Source organism: Excalfactoria chinensis, chromosome 5 (assembly GCF_039878825.1).
Source record: "Excalfactoria chinensis isolate bCotChi1 chromosome 5, bCotChi1.hap2, whole genome shotgun sequence".
NCBI lineage: Eukaryota > Metazoa > Chordata > Aves > Galliformes > Phasianidae > Excalfactoria > Excalfactoria chinensis.
In genome coordinates, this window is record NC_092829.1 from 33,336,658 (window position 1) to 33,363,456 (window position 26,799).

Here is a 26,799-nt window from a genome sequence, read left to right on the forward strand (position 1 = left end):
TCTGCTAGGGGGCAACTCTAGCAATTATGTCTCCCATTTCTCTTTTGTGTAGTTTAATTGGTACCTCTGGGCAGTTCACAGGGGGATCTTTTTTTGGTTTTTTAGTGTATGAGTTCATTGAAAACTAAGTATTCTGTCTCATAGGAAATAGTGACTTTAGAAATTTTGTTTTGCTTATAATCATGTTGAAGACACAAAACCTTAACATTTTTCACAAACTGAATTCCTCCAGATTTATTCTTTGACTTAATCCAAATGAGTCATTCGGAATAGCAAGTCTGTTTTGATTGCACTGAAATACTTTCCTTCAGCTAAGTATTAAACCATTTTACTGTTAATGTTAAAAACTTTGAACTCTGCGCAGATTATTGAGTAAATAAGGCACATTCTAACCTCAACTCTAACTTAACGTTACTCTAACTGTTTCCATGTAAATACCTGGAATATGTTAGTATTTTCTCTTAATGAATGGAACTGGCATTCTCACATGAAACTGAAGCATAAGAAAATAGTTACTGCTTAGGATTTTATGGTCATCATGAGACAGTAAGGCTACTGTTAATCTTTTGAGGTATTCCTTGCTTCCTCTTTCTAACTCACTCTGTATCAATAGACTTTACATCTTCCTTCACCTTCGCTTGTGACTAACTATGCGTGTCACATCTGTACATGTGAATTCATATATATATATCTCCTTTTAAGCTGCAACTGAAAATATCTACAAGTGCTGTTCTGAAGGAATATGACAATAATATTTCTTCCTCTAAATTTATGCCCAAGGCACAACAATATAAAAGTGCTGTTCCCTTGGAAAGCAAAAATGTTGGGTATTCCTTCCACGTTATTTTCTGGACTGCAAAAAACCATCTATTAGAGTTGGACACTTCAACTTTATCCTCCTCATATGTGTATCTAATATAAACCAGTCATCCAAACTAAGCTACCTTTGTGATGGAGACTGCATCTTCAGCAGTTTGTTTTAAAATAAGGATCTTTCATGTTCATTTTCATGATTCTTTCCTATAATGACTAAATCATCCTGAAAAGCTTGCATCCTTTTCTTTTCCCATAGCTTGTCATAGCTCTGGTTTTGATAATGAAAATGTTTGTGTGGCCAAGCTATAAACTTGATTGGTGACATTTTCTAGGTTAGTCTTTCAGCATTTTCAATGAGAAAATTTTTGTTAAGAATTAATATACAGTAGTTTTAAAGCTGGAATGAAAAACAAAAAACAAACAAACAAACAAAACCCCCACAAATTTTAAAGATTTGAAAAGGAAATGAAATGTTTAAAAGGATCAGAAATGTTTTTGGTTGTTATTTTTTTTTTAACTTTTTGATTCATTGAACACTCAGGATATGGTGAGTGCCCCATACCTGGAGACTTTTAAGGTGAGGCTGGATCAGGCCCTGGGCAACCGATCTAGCTGTGAATGTTCCTGTTCATTTCAGGGCAGATGGACTAGGTGGCCTTTAAAGGTACCTTCCAACTCAAAGGATTCTGTGATTTTTTTTTTTTCCTTATTTTGGACAGTTTTTCTAAACCTGAGAAGACATCTATTCCCAGTGAGAAAAACATATGCCTCTCTTAATTTATTTTTAAATATCTTCTTTCCCATTAATGTATATGGAGAAGCAAGAGAAGAAAATGAGCCATTGTCCCAGGAATGGTCAATGTTCAAATGTAAGGCTATAGCTCAAACCAATTTAATTCTACCAAGAACAACAGAAGCTTTAGATTATACAGACAGATCTCTTATTACAACTGTTGGTACAATCTGTTAACTCTCAGTATCATGTCTGTTCACGAGCAGAAATGGAATGAATGCCTTTTCTACTAGCAATCACCCCACTCTGAAGAGAGAAAACAAAATAAGTAATAGAAATGGTAAAGCAAACTGGAGCTGCTCTATGCAGTTGTCACATAGGTCCTTGAAAAACCTTTGGATGCCTCAGGTAGTACATATATGCTTCCTGGCAGCTTTAATAGATGTGAAACTCAGTGCAAAACCTCACCCTTATTATCTGTGAGTAATAAGGAGTTACTATTATAAAAATAGACATATACATAACGAACAGCTATGCTATAAAAAGATAAATCTTTCTAAGTTAATGTGACAATACATGCAGGCATGAGTATGCACATATATACACTGCACAATTAGTAGATTAGAAGGACTCGGTAGATGGCATATTTTTGGATTTCAGGAAACATTTTTGGCATGCTATTTCTCAACTGTAATTAAAGTAGTCATTGAGATCTATTTCAGTAGATGTATATATACACTGAAAATGACATAAATAATAACTGGCAAGTCACAATTCAAGAGCAATGTGCCAAGTAAGGGCAGCAGTACCAAGAGGAGCACCCAAGGCATCAATCTTGAGTGCATCTAACAGGTAGATCTTACATTAAAAATGCAGGTGATATGGGCAATATTTTTTCTGCATGAGTTCTGTCTGGTGGCTGTTGTGCAATGGTGGCAACCTGTAGTGTGCTACTATGTGCTTGAGCTTAAATGATTCTTCTTTAAGTATTGTAACATTTATTTATTTATTTTTTAAGTGCTGCTTAGTGGTTTTATTAGAAACAAAATTCTGGGGCTTGGAAGGATGAGTGCATGCTCTGCAGAGCACTGGAGAGAACTGGAGAACATGATTCAGAATGCATCGCCATTCAGGAAAGGAACTGGCCACTGAATGACTGGATAGAGAAAGCGGGGAAATGAGACATAAAGCAACATTCTGTGTAATGAGGGGCAGGCAGGAAGCAGGCATACTGTGAACAGCAGGAAGGAGGACTACAGGAATTTTATACTTTGTAAATGCCTAATTATTCTGTATGCTGTGGAAACTGAAGATGATCTTTGATATTCCAAATGAGAACACTTGGTATCAGACAAAGAACTAGAAAAAAGTTTGTAACAGTTTATTAAAAAGGATGTTTTGTTACAACATCATTTTTAAATGAGTTTTCAAGTTTGAGAGAAGTCATGGTGTGAATGTAGGACGTTCTATTTTCAGTCACATACAGACACTGATAACACTTGATATTGATATTGAAAACTGTGAAAACCGTATTGATAATCTGCTGATAACATAAAGACTAAGATACGAAGCGATAAGTCAGAGATAAGGCAAAGAATGAAGATAGAAAGGGTGGAAATGCATTTTCTGAAACAAAATATGCCAGAAAAAGATTTGATGTCACAGTGGATAATCAGCTAAGAAGAATTTTTTTGACCAAAATGACTGATCAGATTATATCACAGATAAGCAAGGAGATCTCAGGAGAGAGCAGAATGGCCATCCGGTATCGCATGAGATTAGTGTGCGCTGATGTTTGCCTTTGAGCAAAAACCTTGAAAAATAGAGAGGGCTGTAAGAAGATCCCAAGATATTGCTTCTTATAATCAGCTTTGGTAAAACTGTATTTTGTCATATTGCTCCTCTTCTTGGTCACTACCACAGTGTATCTGAGCAGAATATAGAGAGTGATGAGGTGAGCAAGGCACACTGACCAACTGATGAGCAAAGAATAAAGAGTTTAACAGCAGGCAGCAGGAGACCACAGTGACGTTTTCAAGGTGAAAGGTTAACAGCTTAAAGTTATAAATACTCATGAAGGAGGGAGAATATTTATTGAACAGAAAGTGGAAGGTTTAGGAGTAATTGAAAAACACAAGTATAGGTAGTAGACATGTAGTCTTCTCACTGTCTAGTCTGGCTTCCTGACAGTCAGATCTATTAGTCTGTACATTAACTTGTTTCCTAAGAGAAGCAGTGAGAAATATTGAGTTGCTATTTTGATATTCCAAGGGACAAAACACAACAAAATGCTCTAAATGAAGTTCCTGTTTTGGTGGGAAGATGGCTTGGCTGAACTGGAGTTGGCTTCCCATCATGAGTTCCAGAAGAATTTTCTGTAGCTTTCTTTCCTTCTGCAAAGTAGCATCAGGATTCAGAAAAAATTTCAGCCCTGCAGGTGTCTGAATGCATTTTCTGTAAGATACTTAAAGAAATGGAATTACTTTCTGAGTGCTGGAGGCTTCTGGTTTTCTGGTGTTCTATTACGGAAAAAGCAATGGATTTGTGCTACGCTGTTAAGAGATCCCATATTTTTGTGGTGACAGTTGAGTATTGTCACATTTACTGTTTCCTCCTGATCATTTTATGTTCCTTAATGCCAGGGTTAACCTATAATCACAAATTCCCTCTCCATCTTTTATTTCCTATCACTTAAATCATTTTGCTGATGAAGACAGAGAAATCAGCTAGTTATACAAAAGTCCTTATTATTTGTTTAATGTTGACATTCATGCCATATAAGAATTTCAGACAAGCATGTATGAGAGGATACGATTGGAAGCATCTCTGAAACTCTTAATTTCACAGAAAAATGAAGTAAAGTTTCTATTAGTGACTGTATCTGGTAGATATTCAGTACAGAGAGGCCGGATGGGCACAGAAGTAATTGAAATGTAAATAGCTAGCCTAGAATATTACAAAACTACTTTCAAGATCTCATGAATGTGTTCATCACTGATTCCTCTTCTTCTTCCTAGAAGCCAGAAATCTTTTGCTATGAGAAAATAAATGGATGGGTACATATTTCTGTGAGCAGCTTCCTTGTGATAGAAGTGGAAGGGCAGGCACTGATCCCTGCTCTCCAGTAATAGCAATAAGACCTGGGAGAACAGCATGGGGCTGTGTCAGGAAGAGCTGGGTAATGGGACTGGAAAAGTCTCCCTGGGGCAATGATCATGACACTGAGCTGCTGGAGTTCAAGGAGTGCTTGGACAACACCCTCAGACATAAAATTTGAATTTGGTTGATCCTGTGTAGAGTCACAAGTCAGACTAGATGGTCTTTGTGTGTCTCTTCCAGCTTAGGATGTTCTGGCCTTCTACTGATCTGCTGTTGCTTGATAGCTGTTCTAATTTCCTTTTCTCAGTAGCACGAGAAGACTGACAAGCAGCTGTCTTTAATACTATAATAAAAGATGTAATTCTCATAATATGAAACATTTTGTAGGATTTTAGTCACTGTGGGATGTATGTTGTCATACATATTAAAATGAAAATAGTTGTAGCAGTTTGAAATCAGACCAGATATTGTTGGGGGAAAGAAAGACAACCCAACAACCCTAAAAGCAGTGATAAGTTAACAAAAATTTAACATATTTTTCCAGATACCACTGTGTGTTTTCATAAAACCACTGTACCAATTAATCCTATTTTGAATAGCTTAGCTGTTGTCAATGGCTCCGTACATCCTTGTCTCAAGTGCAATTGTTTGCTTTGCTTTGGACAACACTAATCTGATCCAGAGAAACACCTTGGTTTAAAAATAGCTAACATTAGCATGATGGATTTAATATTCCCATTGAAGAATGAAGTAGAAAATAATTACTGTTGTTTTTTATATTTTCAGAGATTTTGATATTTTTTTCCAAAACAACCAAACTTTAGAACTCTAAGATTTGATATGAGTAAAAATGCACAAATATATAAGTATTGGTGTCATAATATGATCAAATGTCGCAATTATCAATGAAGGGATTTTTTATTTATATGACAAAGGGATTTGTGAGATGGTGCAATGGAAGTAAATAAGAACTGTATTGAAGCGGCTACATATTACTAGATATCAGATACAAGGAAGTTGTCTGATTCCTTTGCAAGTCCCAGACTTCATACATGGCAGTAAAGAAGAGATTTTTTCTGGATGTGTGACTAACGCAAAGGTTTCGTTAATGTTAGTTAATGTGTTTCCAGAATAAAAGATGTAGTTACTGGGAGACAGGGCAGCCATTGGCCTGCTGTTCAGCTGTACAGTTGTTACAACACAGGCACTACTGGAGCACAGTGTCTGTTATGGAGTGTTTTATACTGATAAAAGTAAGGATAGGTAAAGAATAGCAAAGAACATGATAGTAAATAAAAAATTTTGTTGTAGAAGTGGCAGACTGTTTTGAAACATTGTCAGGACAGTATTACTTCTCTACACTGTAATGAGGGTGGATTGATACTCTGAGGTTCTGTTAAATCTGTGTTCATGTTTAACAATCAAATTCTTCTCCTGTTGTTTTTGTTTTGTTATAGTTGTTGTCTCCTGTTCTGGATCACATGAAGTAAACTCTTCTACACCAAATCTACCTGAGAAGTTCTCTCTGATAAGAAATAGGATGGTGTCATTTCTTCAGCCTTCTGAACCAGGTACCATGAGTCCCTTTCTTTACATTCACCTTATTTCTACTTCAAAATCTAGGTGCAAGTGAGATGCTGGCAGTCACAAGGATCCATCAGAAAGCTGTGCCACTAAGTTCCTGGCTGGAAATAGCACAATGACTCAGAAAGACCAGTGTAACCTTAGGGGAATTCTTCATATCATTATTAAAATAAAATAAAAATTTTCTCCATCAACACAGTGAAAATACACCAGATTTGGTTTAGGGAGTTCTTTAAACAAAAGCTACTTAGTAGAGCTATAGCAACCATAGAATAAAGTAGCTTTCTTGACACCAAATGAAGGCTTTTTCCAATTGGAATTTTTAAAGAACAGTGAGCTGAAAAAAATGCTTGTGAGATGGGTAGGATGTATTTGGTCTTACTGTGTTGCCAGGATAAGTGCCATGTTTCATAAGCCCTCAAGAGAAAGGAGCCAGTTGTCATCAGTGGTGTGGAAATGTGGGGATTGAAGGGATGCCTTTCCACTTAGTGAAATAATCATGTAATCTCTTAGGTTGGAAGAGACCTCTTCAGATCACCTAGTCCAATCCACTTGCTCAGGGGGGAGGAGTCACTGAAAGCAAGTTGCCCATGACTCCATTGAGCTTTCAGTACTTCTGAGATGGCAAATGCACAACTGAAATGTGCAGCACATTTCCAGTGTTTTACTACTCTCAAGTGTTTTCTTATGTTCAGATTGAATTTCCTTTTTTTTTTTTTTTTTTTTTTTTTTTTTTCTGCACTGGGCAATAGTGAGAGTTGTCTGGCATCCTCTTCGTTCGCTCCCATTAGATGTTTATATGCATTGACAAAAAGCTCCCATAAGCCTTCTCCATGCTGAACAGTTCCACTCAAGTCAGTCCCTCTTCACATATGGTCCAGTCCCTCAGCAATATTTGTGGGCCTGTGTTGGACTCCTTACAGCAAGTCTTTATCTTTCTTGATACAGTAGAGGTGGGAGATCACAGCCTGTTCCAAACTACAGTGATATGCAGCTCCATAACATTCATATTTCTCTCAATTCAGAATGCTCGGTGTTGTGCGTAGGCATAGTTACAGTTAAATTATTAGATTAGACAAACTTGCCTATTTTATCTGTTGTACTCAGAAGGTGCTTTTTTTCCCATGACAGCTTTCATTAAGTTTTTTGTTTGTTTTTCCTGAAAGCTAAAGTATTACAAATCCTCTGGAGGCTCTTTGTATTTTCTTCTGTCCCATTTGTGTTGCCTGTGCATCAGACTATCATCATTACATTCCTGACCTTAATTCTGTTCTTAATTCCTGCCTTCTCTTCTTCCAAGTAGGAGGGTTACCAAAGAGATAAAATTGTGTCATTTATGAGTACAAGGTCTGAATACCCTCTGAATGATAGGATCCCAAATATGAATGTTCACTCTTGCAGTTTCTCATATGCCCTGGGTGTCCTCAAGTTATTACTGTAATATTATTATTACTACTGAAAATAAATATTGTGCTAGTTAATATCAGCTTACTGTATCTATTCAGCTTCATTCTGTGTGGGAGAGCTTTGTACAGCTAACATCTCTTCAGGGAGTTTGTATTAGATTGATGAGAGAACAGTGAATTACTTGTCTGGTTTATAATATGCTTATTATGAAAAATTCTGGCCAGGATGATCTAGTGTTCTCAGTGCTGCGAATGGACTCCAGAGTTGTTAGGAGGGCATTCTTGTCTGTCTTGCAAAAATACTGGTGGGAAATAAAGAAAAAATGTATATAATGCTTGCTTTGCTTGGCTATTCTGCTTAAGACCTTAGGGCTTCCTTTGTTCCTCTCTGTTAAAATGTTAAATCCTTACAGTTCCAGTATACCTGCTGCAGTAGGTATTATTCTCATTCAGAATGTTATGTACTTAGGTTGCTCCAAAATAATGCCTCCAGTTTATTTCCATGGAAACTACAACAGATACAAAGAGCACAGTAATACTATTTGATAGAGCAAATTCTTAGCTACAAAATGCTATTTTTCAACGTATTCAACACCATTAACTATGCACTGTTGCCAGAGCTGGCACGCTGCACTTGTAACAGTCTGTACCAATGGAGCTGATGTATGATTGCTGTTGCCACTACTGAAGTGTATTACCCACTGCCTCACTGTGTTCACATCCATTGTTTGGCCTCCATAACGGTTCAGCAGGTATCAATGAATGTCAGCGGGTGCGATTTTTTCTTCATGTAAATTCACTGTTGATACTGGTGGGAAGATGCTGATTTATACCTGCCAAGAATTTGCATAGCTTTTTTTCTCTCAGGTATGTGCCTTCACCTGCTCTGGAAGAGATACTTTGTTGTTATTGCACAGGACAGCTTTTTCTTTTCCTTTCTAGTCTTTCATTTCTTGAGAGATACCCATACACTGTAGATCTGCTCATTTATGTCCCTATATAGGCCTGTTACTTGAACTGGAGAAAGCCTCAATGAAAACTTTTGCTTCTCATGACAGAAATCTCTTGTATCACTGGCTCAAGCTGCTCGTGGATGACGTCTACAGACAGTTTTGGAAAACCAGACTGGGTATTATCTTCAGTCAGCGTCCTGGTGTCTCAGGAGAGGCAGCAGCTGCTTCTGGAAAACAGCTCCTCCCAAGGAGGTGTTGAAGGTAGGCAGAGTTACAGTTTCCCCCCAGTGGAAGTTTGCTTTATCCCAGCTCCAGTAATAGCTGTGGGCAGCAGCAGGAGTTGACAGACCTCAGTCACGTATCTTTAAAAATACTGCCATATGCTGGTTCTGGTGTGCAACTACTAGGTACGTCGTCTGTGCCTAAGATAATCTGTCACTGAGAAACTTATAATTTATAGCATCCTCTATACGTACTGCCTGCTTTGTGTATGCATGTACCCTGTATCCAGCCAGCTCATTTATACACTCCTTTTGTTTCTCCATGTTTTAGCATTAGCTGCTTCTGCTTACACATGGATTTTTGTTACAAAACTCAATCCTTTACAAGCCAGGTCTGGCTCCTCATGTCTGCTGGCTGATGAGAAATCTTTGGCTTTTGTTTTGCTGGACATATTCACTCTGCTTTGTTTGGTTTCTTCTCACTCCTTCTGTTGCTTCTTTGTGTTTTTCCCTCCTTTACTTTATTCTTCTTTCTTTCTCTAATTTGTACTTTGTGCATAGTCTTCTGCTTTCTTTATGAGATCTTTCTCCAAACTCTAATTTCTAAATTATTTCCAAATTTATTTTCCATAAATCTATAAAATTTCCAAATCTATTTTCGTATTGTAATAGCTCTTCCATCCACAATGTGTCCTTTTTTTTTTTTTTTCTTTTTTTTTTTCTTCTCACAGGAGACATTTTCCTTTTGAACACGAGTAGGTGGCCAGATAGATGCAAGTTCAGCCTGCACAGCCCAATCCTGCCTGGGAGCATGGACTCTTGTTTGCTGGAACTAGCCGTATATTCACAGGATTCTGTTCCTCTCCTACAGAGGTTCACAGTTGAAATCAGATACGTGGACACAAACAGCAATATAATAATTTCTCTGAAAGCTGGCCAAGAAGAGGATGCTGGGTAAGACAATCAATTTGCAGCTCTTTAGACTTTAAATTGCAGGGTAGGGTGGAGGGCCTCTGGGCCACTGTTTTCCAGCGTCTCCTCTCTCCTTGAGGTTATTGCTTCTGTCAGAGCAGAAAATAAAAGTAGAACTGTCAGGACTGAGTTGCGCAGCTTCCTGACAGGATGTCTGTAATAGACACAGCTTACGTTTGCCCCCTTTGCAGAGAACACATCTAATTAGGAATAGCTCTTTCTCCCTCCAATTCAGGAGAGTCCAGAGTGGCTGACTCCCTCACTGATTCTAGGAGTATAGAATTTAAAATGCACTCAGTTCAAAGGCTGCGTTGGTGAAATGTCTGATATCTCTAAGTATTCAAGGGGTCCTTTTATAGTCAGATTTTGAGATAGGGCTAGTCCTTTTGTAATTTCTTCCTTCTGTCTGCTAAGTTCAGAAGCATCCTCTTTTGTTTTATCTGTAGAGTTCAGACAGTGGAAAAGCAAAGGCTAGAGGTGAGAAGAGATGAAGGGAAAAAAGAAACAAACAAAAAAACAAAACAAAACAAAACAAAACAAAACAAAACAAAACAAAAAAAAAAAAAAAAAAAAAAAAAAAAAAAAAAAAAAAGGAATTGCAGCAACCCTGGATCTTGTCCTGCATTTTCTCCTCTTTGATCTTTCCCACACTTATTTTTTCATTCCTGCATGAAGCATATGCAGTGAGGAGAAGAAATGGGTAAAGGGAATGAATCACAACAGGAAAAGAAGGAGAAAGGTCCACGTGTCATCTGATTTTGCCATTTTCCATGTCTGTGCTTTTTCTTTCACTGCACTCTGCCTTGTAAGAACCTGGGTCAGGCACACAACGGAGTTTTTTATTTCCATCACCTGACTGACTCCCACGGAGAACTTTAGCAATAGATCCCAGTGTTTGTTTTCTTTGAATTCTTTGGCACTTCTCAGGCTGCCATGGAGATATTCAGCCAAGACTTTTGGTCAGCCAAAGACAGCAGAGTTTGACTAAGAAAACTTACTTTACTTCAGATCCATCTCTCACTCCTACTTTAAGCTATTGCTCACTTCCTTCCTGGCTACTCCTTACTCTTATTTTTGCCAGTTTCACAAGGAATCTGTAACATTTTCTGGGATAAATTTCTAACCTCCTTTTCCGCCTTCTTTAAGTACTTGCTTAGGCAAGTAAAGACTTGTCAACTACAGCCACAGTTCCCCAGAATTAACAAGTAAAACACCCTTTGAGATACATACCTCCCCAGAACAGACTTTGATCACACAGTGTAGCATTTCTTAAATGAACCATAGTCATTGTTTAAGAGCTTATTTGAGTGCTACAAAACAATTTTACATAAACATCTGAAAGTGATGTTACACCTTGAAATGGAATTAGCGTCACTGGAAATTGGTATGACTGTTGGTACTTAATGAAATGAAGCACTGGTAAGCACTGAGGCTTTAGTTTTAAGAATTTAAAGGTGGCAAGTGATTGACTCCTCTTCTAAATCAGAATAGGAAGGAGGGGAAGGAAGAAATACAAAATACTTAGGAACTATTTTAAGTCAAGTATCCTTACTTTACCCCATTATTATGGAGCAAGTCTTTAAAATCTCTGCACAGTTCCAGAAAAATTTGTGTGTGCAGGCAGAACAAAATTAATTTCTACAGTATTTGAGCTGCTTCTTATTAGGCAGATACACTGAAATAAGCAGTCTTTTGGTAATTATGTTTTAAACAATATTGGTTGTTAAGAACAGAGACCATCTTGACACATTCCCACTTTCTAGAGGGAGTAGAAGCTATACACACATTCATGTGCTACCCAATCACAGCTGCACAATTTGTAGAATAATAGGAAGATAATGAGAAAGTGACCTAGACATAAATGCCTATGTGTAATACATATTTTAATCTCCAGTTGCTACTGAGAGATTATCTTGAAGTCAGAGTGAAAAACAAGAAATAGAAAGAAGGCTAGGTATCACTTTTTCAGATAATTAGTCCAGAAAATCCTGCTTCAGTTGTCTCTGTCATCCTTTAATTCCAAAATCAAGCTGTGCTGCATCGTGAATTCCAACAATACTAAATCACTTCTGTGAACTGCCCTCTTTCTGGTCCTGGAAGTCATCTGCTGATTGTGTTTCTTCCTTCAAGGTCCATCAGCTACACAGTTCTCTGAAGCTTAGAGGTATGTCACTCGTAAGACAAAGTTGTCCCGACTACCTCACTGTTAGGTGTTATCTGTAGTATTGAAGCTGCCACCCATTTTTTGTAAATGCACTGTAGCAAAAGAGAAAAGAAACAGACTTTCAGGCACTACTTTCTCAGATAAGTAGGGAAAACTCATATTTTTTGTTGTTATTTTGTGCCACACCTAGAATATATGAGTATTCTGAGCTTCTCAGTTAGGGGAAGAGCTGCTATGGGAGTGAGGTGTTTGAAATTCTAAATATTTACCAAAAATATATATAAAATTTTGTTTGTTATTGTCTTAGTAGAAATCTAACATCAAGAGACTGAATTTTTGCTTGCAGGTCCAAGCCTTCTTCATCTGGTCCTTGGCTCAAAGCTGTCTTTGCTTTCTTATGGTTGCAGTCCTGGTGCTTGTTCAGATCACTGATAGTGTCTTTCTGATGACTTTGCTTACCCCACCTTTTTCCTCATTATCATATAGAGCAAAAAACTAATCATGCCTGAAAACTCTTGTGAAAAGTCCTTTGTGGTTCTGTTTTGAATAATTTCACTTGTTTATGTTTGCTGTTGACCACAATTGTTTCAGTGTTGTGAGACAAAATTTTCAGTAATGGAGTTTGTGACAGTCTTTTCCCTTTCCATGGTAGAGCATGATCAGTAAGCTGGGCTTATTGTTTTCTGTTTTCTTTCTAAAACATGACGCACTGGCCATGGTACTTTTGGTAGTCCAAGAAAGAATGAGTTCAAGGCCACGTGCACAAATGGTCATCAGTTAGCCAGCCTCGCAAAAGAATTATTGCTTACTTTTCCCTATCTTTACTGTGTTTTTCCTTTACCATCTTTGAGAATCCTGTTTACCCAGTCTGGGTTTTATTGTCAACAGAAATTCTTTAACTTCTGATCTGGTATGTAGAAGTATTGCCATATAGCTGATCTTAATGTCTGGAAACACCTAAGGTCATTTGGAATTAATAGATTGGGTGTCCAACTCCATAAGCCTTTGAAAGGGAATAGTCTGGTAAGTGTCCTCAGAAAATGCCTAATACATACTGACAGCAATGAGCACAGCTATTTAAATTAAAAAATAAAGCCACAAAAGGAGAGACTGCACTGCTGTTATGTAAGACTGATTTTGAACACTTACCTAGGAGTATGGTTTACTGCCTCTCATGCTGCTGTTGAAATTGCACCCAAAAATATTCTGGGCCAAAAAGGAAAGTAGCTGGTTAGTAAGGGCAGGAGTTGCAGGCATATGTTCTGTTCTGTCATCTATTTCTTCTTGCATCCAGTGACTAGCTTCCTATATCAGGAAATTTAAAGCTTCTAATTTGTATGTTCACTGATAGTACCTTGAGGCAGCTAGTGTAACTTTCTGTGGTAACGCCTGTAGTGTCCCCCAGTTCAGAAAATATTTTGGCTTTCATGTTAGGGTTTTTTTTTAATTTGTCACTCTTAATGACAAAATTGTCCTTAATAATAAAATGATCTTTCTTAAAATGCACCATCTCTTGCTTGTGTTGGAGATGGAAAGCATGGCATAGCAAAGATTGGTAAGGAAAGGAAAAAGATTTTGTTTGGCCAAGGCTAGTGAAAATCAAAAATGGAAATTAGAGGTTAGCAGGACAAATCTTGAATTCTGTTGCCTGAAGCATCAGATTGCTTGCAACTCTCAACTTTATATCTATGCAGATTTCTCAAAATGATGTCAGGTTCTGACAGCCCTTCTATACATACAGAGCAGTTTTAACATCTGTATTTAGAATAAGAATATTACCTCATTAGTTGAGATCTGGCTTGACATAAAATCGATAGTAAAGATATTGCCAAGCTTGGCTTATCTGAAAGCCTGCTATAATGATCCATCTTCTTAGTTGCTCAACAATGGGCTTTGTTCCTGATTCCATTAAGAAAATTAAGTTGGTTCTGATATCCCTTGCTTGGATGCTGGGACCAAGCAAATATTCACAGTATTAGAAACCTTGTTGCTTTTGTATGTTGAGGTGGAGGATTTGTCTGAGTGGGAATGCCTTGATGATGATGAGACTTGTATGTCTAAGTATTCTGGGTGATGGAAAGTTGCTTCCTGTTTTTGCTGTCTCTGGATGCTTGCAAGCTTTTCCAGTGGTGGTACGTAAATGGACTAAAATTCAGTGTTAGGGATCTTTCAGTGCAGAACTGGAATGTTTTATGGGGTCTTAGGACTCTGACTCAAAATTGTTGCCAGTTCACGCAAACAGTGTTAGTCTTCCTCTTCTATCAGAGGCCACTGTTCTCCCAGCTGGGATGGCAAAGAAGATGGTGTGTCTTTCTCAGATGTGATGTTTCAGAAATTGGTTTATTGACTTGGGCAATGGTTGTACTTCATTTTGAAACACTAGGCTGTAAAGTGCAAGATTCAGAGTGTGTGGCTTGTAAACCACATACAGTTAAGTTGCAGAAGTGAAACAAGTCATTGTTTTCAGCTGTGGGCAGTAATCTCTTCAGTTGCTAACATAAACGTAACACCAGCTGTGAATCATGGGCTGGCTGCTGTGGGTTCCTCTGCTAAGGATTTTAACAGTGGTGATGCTTGGAGGCTGTTTTGTAGCTTGGTGGAGGTAGTGGAACTCAGTGGTTCTTGTGGGTCTTGTGTTCTTAATAGGTAAATAGAAAATATGTAGGGACTGTCCTTATCTCCAATGGCTTGTTGAACCAATTAGTTTAAGGCCCACTGATTATTATTATTATTATTATTTGAGGCCAAGTGGATACAGTGGAATGATGAACAAATCTTTGTCATGTAGCAGAAGTGATACAGTTCTGGGTCAGAGCTGAATGCTCTTGGATGTTGTCTTGCAGCTTGGCTGAGGGAATATATCTGCATATCTTAGTACTGGATATTCCTGAAGCTGCATTTTAATGCAAAATGAAAAACTAAGCAACAGCAAGCAAAAGTGGAGAAGATTAAAAACAATTAAAATTATTTAGACTTATTTTCAAGTTGCCAGTTAGGTAGTGTGTAATTTTCACATTGTGTCCAGTAGGCATGTGTTTGTCATCTAAGAGTTGCCTTTGAAACAGTTTCTGATGCAGGCTAGGGGCAGGTGATCACTCCATGGCAGCTAAAGCATTTCCTGCATGAAAAAGCAATAGGAACAGAGCCTATTCAACGCATCTTGACACTGTGGTGAGACCTCCTTCCAGCTACTAGTGCTTTCTTCTTCCCCCACTGGAAGTTACTCACTGAGGGTGCCAGCAACAACATCAGTGAGTGGGTGGATTACAGATAAATGTATCTCTCTGGTAACTCTTTCCAATAGTAGCAGGAATTCCTCGGTACCTACCCTTTCTTTAACCTCTTTACATAACCGTAACATATAGTTTTAAATGTACTTTCTTGTTTTCTAACCATGAGGTGTGTCAGGGTAACCTATGACAAGGTGGAAGGACGGAGGGTTTTCTTTTGTTTGTTTATTTGTTTTTTAAAAGATTGTTAGGAATCTTGCAGGATTTTATTATGTTTTTTATCTACACCTGGGTACTCTGACTCCAGGTAGATTGATTTGAGTGAGGTACTTTGAAAATTCCCATCGGTTGTCACTGTTTCGCTTTCAGTGCCTACCAACCATCCTTAAAATTAGAGCGCATGCTATCATCCATCTTTCTCTGAACTGCCACCAGGGCTCTACAGTTGAGGTAACTTTGATGTCTCGGAGTTACGCTGTTTGTTGTGTGGGGACATGTAAGTTACAACAATAAGAGCCGAGGCAAGGATAACTGAATATGTACTTTTTAGGTAGAACGTCATTTGTTTTAAATGAATGCCTGCTATGTTGTACTATGTATTCATTAATTCCTTCCCCATGTAAATACCATCACTTCTATTTAGTGCAGTATAGAATCTGTGCTAGATATTCTGTGGATTCCAGCATGCTCTTTGTACATCTGATGGCTCCTTGTTGTGTTCTAGGGTGAAATGGAAATCCATGATGGCTCAGATTGGCCGAATGGAAAGACCTTTTAAAATCGTCTTGCTGTACTCAAACTGTGGAACACAAGAGTCTGGACTACTGGCAGTGGGCTCCTTGCAGCTCAGAAGCTGCTTTCATGGTATGTTCCAATATAGTCAGGTTTGGAATAATCAAATGCTGTCATAAAAGAGAGCAACATCCTCACAAAAACTGGTGAATGTGATTAAAGTTTTGGTCAGATAGGATATGAAAGAAAGGGCATGAAAGGTCAGAAAGGACATGAAAGCTGAGTGTCCTCTATGATTTTTGGCAGTGCTTACCTGTCAAGGGTCATATTTGAATGTATTTTGTGTGCACACGTGCTCAGAAAGCAGAGTTGGAGCATGAATTTTCAGTATTGTTCTCTACTTTTCATTGCATTTGCTTTGCATTGACACTCATACAAATGTATGAAAAAGTAACTGAGCTCACGCTGGATCCAGCAACAGGGATGGAAAGAAGCCTCTGTCTAGGTTATTTTAGCATTTACTGTTTTTCTTTCTCAAATAGAAGCAGAAGGCTCCCCTGTGTCACCAAAGCCTTTTCCATGCTGGGGCTCTATCTTGCAAATTTATGAAGAAAAACAGCTCTGTGGCATTTATTTGCTACTGCCAGGCTGAAAACTTCTGTCCAAAATGAAAATGATTTGAATATAATTTATCTAAAGTACTGAGCGCCCAGCTCAGAAATGATCAGTTTTACCTAGCATTTTCAGTCCTGTTGCCGGTGTCATGCAAGTGATCCTCAGTACATGTGCAGAACCCTGCTAATGTCATTCAGGCTTCTGGGAAGCGTATGAGTCTGCTGGTGCAGGCAGCCTGTAAGTTGGAGACATAATCATCTTCACTTCCTGGTTTTCATCCATTAATATAATGCTATTGCTTCTGTTTTGCAGGCACTGTAGAATTAGCTTTGAATAGAAATGTAAGATCTAGAACGTTTCAAATGTAGGAATACTGATTTCACAGAACTGTTTCATCGTATATCAGGAGACTGTTTTTAATCATACTAGAGATTTAATTTTATTGCAGTCAATCTTTTTGTTTAACAAACAATATACTTTTAATGCAATATTTTTTACACTTAGTCATGATTTCAGGAAATGTCACACTTAAAAATCATATGCAGCCTGTTGCTGAGCACTCATGTGGTTAGTTCAGTACTCCTGGAGTGTAGCTGGGTAGGCTAGTCGGGGTGTGTGAGTGAGCCAGCCTGTTGAGGAAACATCTTTCTTCGTGGTCTGGGTGCCACAAAGGTGGAATAACATTATGTCAGCAGCACAAGTATTAGTTAAGCCTGATTCTCAACTGGCCATAACAATGTGCCCGTCAGGCCCAGACATAAGTGCATATTGCTGCCTCCAGCAGCAGTGTCGTGCAGCATGCCACTACTTTGTGACAGATACGTGATCACATGTGCAGAACCAGAGAACACAACATGGTAGAAAACTGTAGGATCCTCAGTAAAAACAAACTAAAAATCTGATTGCCTGAAGATAACACAAACACAGCAGAAGATAGTGTGTGCAGGAAAGGGAAAGGAGCAATGAATTTGGTCTGTGTGAGGGCTGTGGCAATCTTGGGAATCTCATGCTAAATAAAAACCTGCATGACAAAGAGGACAGCTAAGTATCATTTATCACCCAGACAACGCTTTCTGATGTCATATGTGTGAAGGCTGATGCACATGCGGGGATATATAAATTCTGCTGATTCATCTCTGAACTTATCTCTCTCTCTCTCTCTCTCTTTCTCTTTCTTTTCTTTTTTTTTTTTCTTTTTTTCTTTTTTTTTTCCTCTTTAGATAAAGAAAACCCAGATCTTTCTGTATATAACAAGGGCTCTTCCTCCCCCTGCCTTCACAGAGGCTGTATTAGCCACTTACAGATCTGTGAATTCATCAGTGATTGCCCTACAAAAGAAGTGGAAGGAGTAAGATGTGGTGAGTCCCATTAGAATAATCAGTTTAGAATAAAGTACAGGTTAAATTGATTCTGTTTCTAGATTAATTCATTATTAAGCCTCCTATAATAATTTAGCCAATTTTTATTATTGCATTATCAAGATTCTTCTTGAAAATTCACTCCATATAGGATAAAATTGGTTTATTATTATTTTTAATACTGCAATAACACATTCAGTGACCTGTGTTTCATAGTCATTGCTGCTTCAGAGGAAAGCAAAATCTTATTTATGCATCTGTGGCTGGTGGGTGAGAAATTCCCCATGGACTCAATGTCTGAACCTCCCTTCAATGGAAAATGCTGCTCAGTATTCTTGTGCCAACTATTAATGTGATCAGACACAAATCTGTCCCTCCAAGATGTACAAGTTCTCCTCTTGCATATCCTGACAAAGAAAGACTCTAAACAAATGCACGTAGTGCTGAGAAACATTATTTGTTTGTTTGTTTTTCTTTTTGCAGTTATAGTGACAGAGATCTCGAATAAACTGTTGACTGCCTTTCACAGAAATCCTTAAGATGTCTGCAATTTCGTACAATGTATGGAGTGATTTGCCACTCTAGACTTTAGGAGCTGCTGTTTTCAGTGACTGCAAAGTGTCTAACAGTTCCAGTAGCAAAATGTGTTGACTTTTTTAATGACTGTGGAAATAAACAAATGAGACCTATGAATATTCTAATATTGAAAGACAGTATAAGTGGGATAGTTTCAAGAACTATAGTAAATTTTTACTTTTTCTGCTATTTGCCTTCTTCCATAATCAGGTTTCTTCTATTTTCCTGCATTTTCTTATGGTCCTTTGTAGATAGTCTCCCGGAGGGTTCACACTGCTCTTTTGAAGAGGGTTCATGTGGCTGGACGCTGAATGAAACTGCAGCATCTCCTTGGACTATCAAGGGCTTTCATGAAATGATTCCCAATGGCTCATTTGTAGGGTCTACCTTGCAAGCCACTGGAGGTAGATTCTTCATAGTTATTTTTTGTCTGAGTGCATATTTTATGTGTGCATGTGTGTGTGTGTCAGCATGCATGTGAAGAAGCCTTGAATTTAGGGATGTGTTTTTTTTAATTACTTTAAAATGTTTGGCATTCTTCTTTCCAAAGCAAATTTAGCATCAGTATTATCTAGTATAATTTTAAACGTAGTAAAAACTAACTATTGATCACAAAACAAAACTTGATATGAAGTGTTCTGTGGAAAATTCTACATGAAACTCTAGGAGTCTAGGATGTCTTCACCTTTAAAAAGAAATATATGATGAGGTCTTTCCTCTCTATATATACCTCTGCCCTCCTTGCTCTTATGAGATAGGCAATTGCAGAGTACTTCAGCAGCATCACAAAGTTAAAATTGCCCTACATAACTAAGCATACTGTAAAACGCAAATCTTTTGGAGACTCTTGTCAGACTCTGACAGTGGGTTATAAAGAGAATCATATCTAAGTCCATCCCAAGATGTGGTGATAATGAGTATTTTGAGCTGTAGAATACCGCAGGAAAAAAAGAAAATAATAAAAGGTCAGATAATTCTCAAAGCTGTCTGCTTTTTAAATAAGGAGGGAAGCCAAATTTTGGCGTGTTTGAAGTCAGAAGCTGAGTTTTGATTCACAGCTCCCTGTCAAAGTAGAGAGTGTTCATGTGAAGTCCTGTTTGTCTCTTGAGAGCTCATACAAACTCTTACTAGGAACAAAGACTACAAATAAGCACTTCTGGCACTGTATTTGTCTTAGCAATTGTTGATGTGCATGGTGTAAGTATTAGGGCTGATCAAAGAACTCAGAGTAAACTGCTGTAAACTGCTGTATGAAAATGTACTTGAGTGGCTTCTGAGGTTTGTACACTCTACTTGTGTTGCAGGGAAAGATTTAGGATATTAACTTCAGTGCTGCTGAAATCTACTAGTGTGTTCACTGTATTTCAGTAATAAATGTTCTCTCAAGCCATGTTTCTATCATGTCCTACTTACACAGTGCTTCAGAACAATGATGTTTAACAAAACATAAAAAAAAAAAAAAAATTAAAAAAAAATCTTTTTTCTAATTAACTTTTCTGTTCACAGGACACTTCCTCTATCTGCGAGCAGATAGCAACCACACAAATGGTATGGCCAAGGCTTTCAGTACCAGCTTGCCAGCTAGCATTGCCACTGAAGATTACCAGGTATCTCCTTCTGTCTAAGCACATTTGTGGAGCTAAGTCCCAGGCTGTACACTGTTTTTGCAACGTGCCCATTTTATCTGTGTAGTGTATGAAACACTACTAAGCACTTTACAGTGCTAGAAGTGTACTGCCTAGCTAGCAGATTGCTGAACACCAGAAAGGAGGGACAAGGGGCATTCCCAGTAAATAAGAGCAGGAGTGCTGAATCAGCTCTTAGATATGGAAAATCTCCCTAGCTTGGGTGCATAGACCATTCCTCTGAAGAGTACCCAGCACCTGAATTGTATTGGGCGGCATTAGACTGTAGGAGAGAGAGTTGGCTGTCTGAGTATGCATGCTGCTGAGACTTTTCTTCCTAAATTCTGCATTATGTTGTTATGAATTAACAAACTTGGCAGCTTCACTGACAACAGGAGCATGAAATCTGTAGGGCATTAGACCTTCAAGGAACAGGTGAGGATAATAGACTGTTCATGTTCTTTAGAAGGGCCTTCAGCCTAGATCCCTACTAAATATAAGGGGAGCTTCAAGATGCTGAAACAAAAAATATTTAAATAATACTGCACTCATATCACTTAGGAAAATTAAGTTGCAAGCTTGAGCTGAAGTCCAGCTCTGCCAGGGGAAAACAGAAAGCTTTGATGCCTCCTAATTAGAGCTGGCAAAAGAAATACAGTGCAGGTGCCAAAAATAATCTTCACCATTTATTTATAAATTCAGGTCAAGTTTGCTGAATAGTTCCAACAAAATAAAATGTGCCTGAAGCTAGGTTTGCAAAACCAGGAGAAGTAACTGTTGGTCATGGGCGTCATACAGGAGATCCAGACCCAATCTCTCCTTCACTGACATAGATTTGAATATCCATTTCAAGAGCAAGGAACTTCCTGTTGTTGCATATATTCGTGCATGTACTCCATCTCCTGCTTGAGCACTCTGTAATACAAAGAGCAGGTGAGTGCTCCAGGCATCAGTAGAATGGCAGTTTTCTCTTGATCTGTGGCAAACTGTCAGTGGTACCCCACTGGGAGAGGAAGGAGTCCTGCTTCAAAATATTTGATCTGGTGATCAGATTGCTTACCTGCCACATCAGTGCTATGATTCGGGTGGTATCTGTGACTTGGAGCAAGTATATAGACTGGAGATTCTGGCTGTGGAGGCAGCCTATTTGTTCATTTCCTGGTATTTGCGGCAGGGCAGTCCTCTCCTTGTAGCAGTTTTGGGCTATATATTGCCTGGGTATGGACTGAGCCACACCAGTGCAACACATGAATGTGAGTGATTACAATGGGAAACCTTAGAAGATTTAAACTCTTTCAAACCTTTTGACAAGAATCTTTTGGCTGGTGAGAACTCTGGGAAAGAATGTATTTAGTACTGCTTTTCTGCAGTACTACAACTGTAGGAGAAACATTTAATGATAAAGTTTATCTTGAGTTTAAGCTTGTGTTCCTTTGCTTTATTACTTGTTGCTCCTGAAGGAGGTAACAATCACCCAGATGATATCTGAGGCCACTGATATAGTTGTTAGTGTCTGAGAACACAGTGAGTGTCAGTCAAGGTCTCCAACAAGAAAATTTTGTGCTAGGAAAAGCGATGAATCACACGAAAGCACTGGGGCTATTAGTGATGTGTGTGATTAAAGTTTGACCCACAGTCTCATATCCTGAAGGAGGGGGTAGTAAGAACTATCTCCTATTTATCAGAGGATATCATTCTTTTATTGCTCTCTCTCTGTTACAGATCCAATTCTCAGTGCATGTTTTTGGCAACTACAATGGTACCATCTCCTTCTCTGTCAGGGAAGAGAGAAATGGAGTTCCAATTACCTTGCCAATGTGGGAAAGAGCAGGGGGCTGGAGTGACTGTTGGTTTCTCATCACTGTACCAATGCCAGTGCTTCAGAACAGGTAAGAACACTATCAGCAGCACCCAGAGATATCCCTATGGATTTTATAAATTATTAGTGTCTTCACTGAGAAGTATCACGTTCATTTTTGCCTTCTTCCAGGCCCATTTCTACTGACAAAATTAGAGTACAGCAATTCTGCTTGCTGAGGTAGTCTTCTGTCTTCCTCCTCCATTCTGTGTCAGTCAGTTTCAAGCTATGAAATGGTGTTGACAGCAAGTTATTCTGCACAATACAAATCATTTTTAAATTGCTCCAATCTGTTTCTTGCATTTTCCTCAAGAAGGCCTGTCTCACATCATGCTTTAGACAAAAAGAAAATCAATCTCAAAGTCTATGTAATATTATAAATGTAAGAAGATCTACTACTGTCAGCAATAAGTATTGTCTTAAAACTTCATGGATTAGAAGGCTTAAGGGTATTGCTTTTAACTACAAATATTCTCATCATCTTTTTGTAAAAAGTTAAGGGCTTTGGGTTTAGAAGTGGTAGCAATTCAGATCCAAGCAGCAGCAAAACAGGAAGGGGGGAGGGAGAATTTTATCCCATCCTTTTTCCTACTTTAATTTCATGATAACCTTTGGTTGCAGCATTATTGTGTGCTCCTTCAGAATACGATAGGTGGGCAAACAGGCAGTGTAGTATGTATTCTTGTCTGACAGTCTGGAGCTCTGTGGATAAGCATATGTTTAGACCTGTGTATTTAAACTATGACCAGTGAATTTGTCCAGAATAGCTCTTTCCCTTGGGCATTTTCATCTGCACTTAGACAGAGCAGAGTTTTTGGGCTTTTCAAAGTTGTTAAAGAGCTTCTGCTTCCTCTAATAAATGGTCCCCTATTTTTTGTCTGCAAAGCCTCCCATTTTTGTGTCAGACCTCAGTTCTGAAGGAAAATTGATCTGAGGGGAAATGGATGTGGCAGAATAGAAAGGACACCAAATGGCTTTAGGGAACACTAACCAGAACTCTCTGAGGGGAAGGGGGGAAAAAAAAAAAGGAAATTCCAATGCTGTTGTCATGGTTTTGTAATTTTGCTAACAGTATTCCACATCATAGCATCAACTTGAGATAGCTGAGCACCCAGGCAAAACAAAAAGGTTGCTCGTGTGTGCATGTTTCAAACTGAATGAGGGGAGTTCCCTTCCAGCTTAGACAATTCTGTGACTATTACAGGCTGTCCTTGCCCTGCTGTTCCCTACTGCTCCTAGTCATATCTCGTGCTATTTTATTTAGATGACCCCAAGCCTATCGTCAAAGTTTATTCTCAGTTTTTCTACTCCATTATCTACTTGCTTCTTTCTTTAAATCTCAGGCCCAAACCTCATATGTTTATGTCCAAGCTCTGGAAATCAGTTTAGCTAACTATTCTCCTGTTTATCCAGATTCAGTAAAACAAAAAGTGGGTAAAAAAGAAGGGGAAATGTATGGTTTTTAGCACTGTCTTCTACAAATGAACTCACTTGCTAGGAGAGGAGAAACTACACAGTTTGCTGATCAGCCTCCCAGCTGGGCACTTGGGAATCTGTTCCTGGTGATCAGCTGGCAGTTTCTCTCACTTGGTTCACATAAAGAAGGAAAAAAATGCTGCTATCAGAAGAAAATCAGGCAGACAGGAGTCCAGACAGCAGAGAAATTGAGAGGGCTATATTTTAGAGCCAATAAAATGAATTCAATGAGAGGGGACACTGGAAACCCCTCTGGCTAACAAGCACAGAGTTCAAAAGACAAATTCCTCCTCTTTTTCTGAAGTTAGAAGGAATGGAAGGCATACAGAGCCCAGCATTTGTGAGATGTCTGTTGTTATGTACTGGGAGATAAGAGTCACTCCCCAGGCGCTCGCTTGTAGTCAGCTAGAACAGAAATCTATCTTGTCATGTCTATCATGGCCCTTCTGTTCTGACTCTATGGACCAGATGCAGTATCTTATCCTGACCAAGGGTATGCTGACATAAGTGTTTTCAGTAAGGATTGGGCTGTGACTCTGTATCTTTGGCCATGGATCCTAGAAGTTCCTAATCCTGGGCTCAGGTTACTGTGAGTTTTGTCATCCATCAAATGCTCTGGGAAGTTGCTGCCTTGGGCTGATGTGCAAGGTCTGAAAATGCAGAGGTACTGCTAAATAGAAAGGCTTCTATAGGAAGGTGATTCGATGGTAAGCTCCCCTGCTAGCCCCATAGCTAAGAAAGTGATCATCCAAGGAACACGTTATTTGAATTTGCTGTGCCAACACTTATTCCCAGAGGGCTCAGATCCTGTAGGTATGAAAGCTTTTATTTGAAGCACAAAGGACTGTTCTTGAGAACTAGAATCTTAAAGATTCTTACTCAACTTTGCAACATTATATTACCTCTGGATGCCAATTTGTGGGTTATGCAGGTGCCAGAGCACTGGCACAGTCTGCCCACAGAGGCTGTGGGTCTCCTCCTTAGTGATAGCCAGAAACCTCCTGGGCACCATGCTCAGAGTGTCTCTTCTTGACAGGGTTTGGGCCATGCAGACCCAGAGGCCTCTTCCAATCTCAACCATTCTGTGATATGGATCAGCATTTGGTTGGTGGACGGAATATGCACATATACCTTACTGCCAGTAATTTGGGTCAGGAAGGTACTGATAGGCAGGTCAGCACTTCATCATAAATCACGATTAAGCGTTGTCAGTAACAGCAGTAGAGGTCTTCTCCATGTGTTTTTAATAAGCTGTAAATAGACTGGACATCAGGCATCTGTTCATTTCTGAAGTTCAATGAAAAACAATTTAGTCCTATCTATTAGAAGAAGGTCCTTCAGTTCATTTTCCTTGCTTCTTCTGTATTCAGAATGCAGCGATGCCCATGGGGCATGGCAGGCTTCCTAGATAAGTAGTTAACATCTGGTCATAGTGGGAAAAGTGAGGTAGTGCAGAATGCAAGCACTTGGATGATTTGTGGCTGAAATTTAAAATGGCCTGAATATCAGCTGAAATAAATTTGTGTCACCTTGTTATTTTTCTGGTTACTCTGGCCAATGCTCAGGCCTAAGATTGCTGTATTTTGGAATATCACTCCGTTTAATTTTGATTTTGGCTGTCTCTTTGAGGATAGAAAAAAAGATTCATTTTCCCTTTCCTTTTACATGTGCCAAATTGCCACCACCACCAGTGGTGATTGATAAGGATGGTTATGTATGTATAAATATTTGTGAGGGAGAGCATCTGTGTGTGTTCAGATAGCAGGGGGAATAGGGTTCTCATGTTTGTTCCACATGAAGTGTGCCATTATATGAGTACTGGTTGGTCCTGCTAACTGTTGGTGTGTGAATAAGATTTCTAACAAGCTCTTACGGCTGTTCAGCAGCTTGTACAAAGGAAAGATTATAAATTATGATTATCACTGTTGGTTGGTAAGAGAACATTATATTTTTAGTTGGTTTTTTTTGTTGCCATTTTTTTTCCCTTTGCCTCTTTGTCCATCTTCTCAAAATCTTCTGTTTTTATGCAAAGGTTTCAACTGCAACTCCTTGCAAACTGGGGCTGGAATTCCCAAGCTGACATCGCTATCGACAATATTACTTTTGGAACGGATTGCTTTGCTGATGGTGAGCCCTGCATGTTACAGAATCCCTTAAAGAATGTGGGTAGTGTAATCAGCATCCAGCTGACCCAGAACATACTTGCTGTGTTTCTCCCCTTCACCAAGGGTTCACATGAATCATTTATGTTAGCTTTTACATCACGATGCCAATTATGTCACATCTGAAGATTGAAAGTAGAGGAAATTTTGCAGCGTGTCAGTTTACTACTACTCTTTCTTTTGCCTAATCTCTATCACATAGTTGAAGGCTGCCTGTGTGTCTTGGCAAGAAACTCTTGAGTTATTCCTGAGCTTTAAGTGGAAGGATTACATCACATTGCTTTTTAGCAGTCCTCTCTGACCTGTGCACCCTGGCAATTGATGGCTGAAGGAAACTTGTTGAAAACAAAGGGAAAAGTGACTATATTTTAGGGGTTGGAAGGAGGAAAACAGAAGAATAAAATGTCTCTCTGGCAGTAAACTTTAGGTTATTACAATGAGTTTGTTTTGCCCTGTAGGAGGTGCATCAGGTGTCACTGGCAGGTACATACATACTTCTCTTGGCTTCATTACTGCTAATGCTACTGATGACAATATAGTCACTGAAGACGAAGCCAGAGCTAATCTCCAAAACACAATAGCAAAAGGGTTGAATTTCCTCAAGTGGAAAAAGGATGCATACTTGGGAATATTAGAAACGACCATCTCATAGTCTCTGCAGAAAAGACTGATATTTTCTGTTGTTTAAACAGGAAGAGAACATGCGGCACTTCAGTTGTGGCTTCTGTTGCAAATTGAATGTTCTGTGCTACCCTTGAAAGTACCCACTCCAGTATGTCAGCACTTGAGTGTAGTAGCAGGTCCTTGCAGAGACTAGCTGTTAGCCTAATGCGAGAAGGCCGATGTTAAAACTGGTATGTGTTAAAAATTTCCCACCATCTATAGCCCTTTTGTTCTCCTACCTTTGTCCAATTTGGTCTCACATTCTTTGCCCCTTAGTTAATGGGCACTGAGTAAACCCTTCAGTAATATGTTGAGAATGCTTATATTCATTTGAAATTAAAAGGAAGAGGTGTTCTTTTAGGACAAAGCCATTTCCTCCATCTCCTTAACACTCCTGGCTCCCAAATACATTGGGTTATGCATACAAATGTTTTGTTTTGAAATGTGAGTTAAGTTTTTAAGGAAACTGAAGGGAGTGGGTCCAGGTGCTCTTTGTGCCAGCTGCTGTGCACCCAACTTCTGGACTTTACTGCTCTCCTGAGAGCAAATGCAGACT

At 38.8% G+C, this 26,799-nt stretch overlaps 1 protein-coding gene across 1 annotated transcript in view; it reads left to right on the top strand.

Annotated features, from left to right (window-relative positions):
• Window positions 1–26,799, top strand: part of LTK (leukocyte receptor tyrosine kinase) — a 78,848-nt gene that overhangs the window by 26,019 nt on the left and 26,030 nt on the right. Inside the window, exons 2-10 of the mRNA XM_072337764.1 lie at window positions 6,106–6,219; window positions 8,697–8,852; window positions 9,544–9,766; window positions 15,903–16,042; window positions 17,746–17,883; window positions 18,711–18,863; window positions 19,966–20,066; window positions 21,807–21,973; window positions 25,451–25,545. Coding sequence (XP_072193865.1) covers window positions 6,106–6,219; window positions 8,697–8,852; window positions 9,544–9,766; window positions 15,903–16,042; window positions 17,746–17,883; window positions 18,711–18,863; window positions 19,966–20,066; window positions 21,807–21,973; window positions 25,451–25,545 — 1,287 coding nt within the window. The remainder of the gene's footprint in view (window positions 1–6,105; window positions 6,220–8,696; window positions 8,853–9,543; window positions 9,767–15,902; window positions 16,043–17,745; window positions 17,884–18,710; window positions 18,864–19,965; window positions 20,067–21,806; window positions 21,974–25,450; window positions 25,546–26,799) is intronic.